Raw genomic sequence first — 2,209 nt, forward strand, 5'->3', positions numbered from 1 at the left:
TGGTTTGTTTGTTATTTTTTGTACTATGGATTGAATATCTAAATAGTGAAAGAGTGACAGAGCTGAAGGCTTTCCATTTGAAATTGATCATGCTTAACAGTACAAAGTTTGAAGTCATCTCTGAAAATTGAAAAATATTCAATTCATTCTTTCTTAAGGGTATATGGTGATTACATGGTGGTCTCTATTATTTGTCTATTATAGAAGTTTTCCTATGTCTGCAGGAAAAATTCTACTCACTATTTCTTTGCACGGAAAACTCCAGGATCCTCTTATGAATAACCACCTTCTTGAAGCAAATTCAGAGGCCAATATTGAGGAAGCTCAAGAAGGTTTCCATGTATCATCTCCGAACCGAAAGATACCAGAAGGAAAACACATAATTAAATCTATTGCCAGAGGTTTAGAAAAGCTCTTTCACAAGAATGGGGAAACTTCAAAATCCGATGATTCTCCGGAGCTGTCTAGTATAGAATCTGAATACGAGGATTGCGTGGACAACTTTTCTAATTGTAGCTTTGAAGAGGCTCTTGAGATGATGCAGTCAAAAGGCAGTGAACAAGAGATGCCGGAGAACTTGCGTGGGGGTGTTCTGATTGATCAAGCATATGCTGTATCTTCACGTGATCTCAACGCGTTCCTTTTCGCTCCGAATTCACAATTCGTGAGTGATCTCACACAGCTTCATGGAACAACCAATATGCAGGAGGGGCCTTGGACGTGGAATTCAGGAGACATGTCATGTTTGACCCGAGTTCTTTCGTACACTAAAGCTGCAACAAAGATGATGAAGGCGATTAGGGCCACCGAGGAGCAAACCTATGTCAAAGCAGATGGAAAGGAATATGCTGTTTTTGTGTCTGTAAGTACACCGGAAGTTCCGTATGGAAATTCCTTCAAGGTTGAGTTGCTTTACAAGATAATGCCTGGAACGGAGCTATCATCAGGGGAAGAATCCTGTCATCTTACAATATCATGGGGAGTCAACTTCCTGCAAAGCACAATGATGAGAAATTTAATCGAGGGAGGCGTTCGACAAGGGCTTAAGGAGAGCTTTGACCAGTTTGCAACTTTGCTTGCTCAACATTTTAAGATGCTGGATTCGACAGTTTTATCTGAAAAGGATCATGTTTTGTCAGCTCTGCAAGCAGAACATAAATCAGATTGGGAATTGGCGATTGAGTACTTCTGGAATGCTTCTGTACTTACCACTATTTTCATGGTTTTGTATGTACTTGTACATATATTAATCAGTGAAACCAGCCAAGTCCAAGGCTTGGAATTTTCTGGACTTGATTTGCCAGACAGTTTTGGGGAGCTCCTCTCTTGTGGGATTTTAGTCATTCAATTGGAACATGTTTATAACATGGTCTTACACTTTGTACAAGCTAGATTGCAAAGAGGTAAGTGCATTCTACAAGTTTGCATTGAGCCTATCTTTCGTTCGCGGTCTAAAACCCCGTTGCGCTATTGTCACTTGTGTGAATTTTGTTCCCGGGATTCACTTATCTTGAGCATCTATTTCAACAGGAGGTGATCATGGAGTCAAAGCACAAGGTGACGGATGGGTTCTCACTGTGGCTTTGATTGAAGGGGTCAACTTGGCATCCTTAGGTTCCTCAGATTTATCAGATCCATATGTGGTTTTCACCTGCAATGCCAAAACAAGAACAAGCTCGGTGAAGCTCCAAACTCGCGATCCTCAATGGAATGGTGAGATTCTAATCTGCTCTCCACTTATTCACTAATTACTTCCATTCACTTTTTGTACTGATATCGTGTCTATCGAACACACTATGCAGAGATACTTGAGTTCGATGCTATGGAGGAACCTCCATCAGTTTTGGATGTGGAAGTTTATGATTTCGATGGCCCGTTTGATCAAGCTGCCTCACTTGGGCATGCTGAAATTAATTTCTTGAAACACTCATCTACTGAACTTGCAGACATGTGGATCCCCCTTGAGGGGAAGGTCGCTCAGTCTTCTCAGTCTAAGTTGCACTTGAGAATCTTTTTGGATAACGCCAATGGAGTCGAAACAATTAGGGAGTACTTGACCAAGATGGAAAAGGAAGTGGGAAAGAAGGTAATATTTTCCCTTTGGTCTATGTTGTACTAATGCTATTGCATATTGTACAGATGTTGGTCTAACTTCCTGTTTGTTGCATGGCAGTTGAGCCTCCGATCGCCTCACAGGAATTCGGCATTC

At 41.3% G+C, this 2,209-nt stretch overlaps 1 protein-coding gene across 1 annotated transcript; it reads left to right on the forward strand.

The window, feature by feature from the left end:
- Nucleotides 1-224: 224 nt before the first annotated feature.
- Nucleotides 225-2,203, forward strand: LOC21410707 (C2 and GRAM domain-containing protein At5g50170; the record flags this gene model as incomplete). The annotated part of the gene is made up of 4 exons (XM_024176966.1): nucleotides 225-1,403; nucleotides 1,531-1,713; nucleotides 1,803-2,086; nucleotides 2,174-2,203. Coding segments are annotated over 4 exons (1,676 nt in total), but the record flags the coding sequence as incomplete, so codon positions are not given.
- Nucleotides 2,204-2,209: the final 6 nt, after the last annotated feature.

The sequence above is a fragment of the Morus notabilis genome, unplaced genomic scaffold (genome assembly GCF_000414095.1).
Source record: "Morus notabilis unplaced genomic scaffold, ASM41409v2 C11457319, whole genome shotgun sequence".
Lineage (NCBI taxonomy): Eukaryota > Viridiplantae > Streptophyta > Magnoliopsida > Rosales > Moraceae > Morus > Morus notabilis.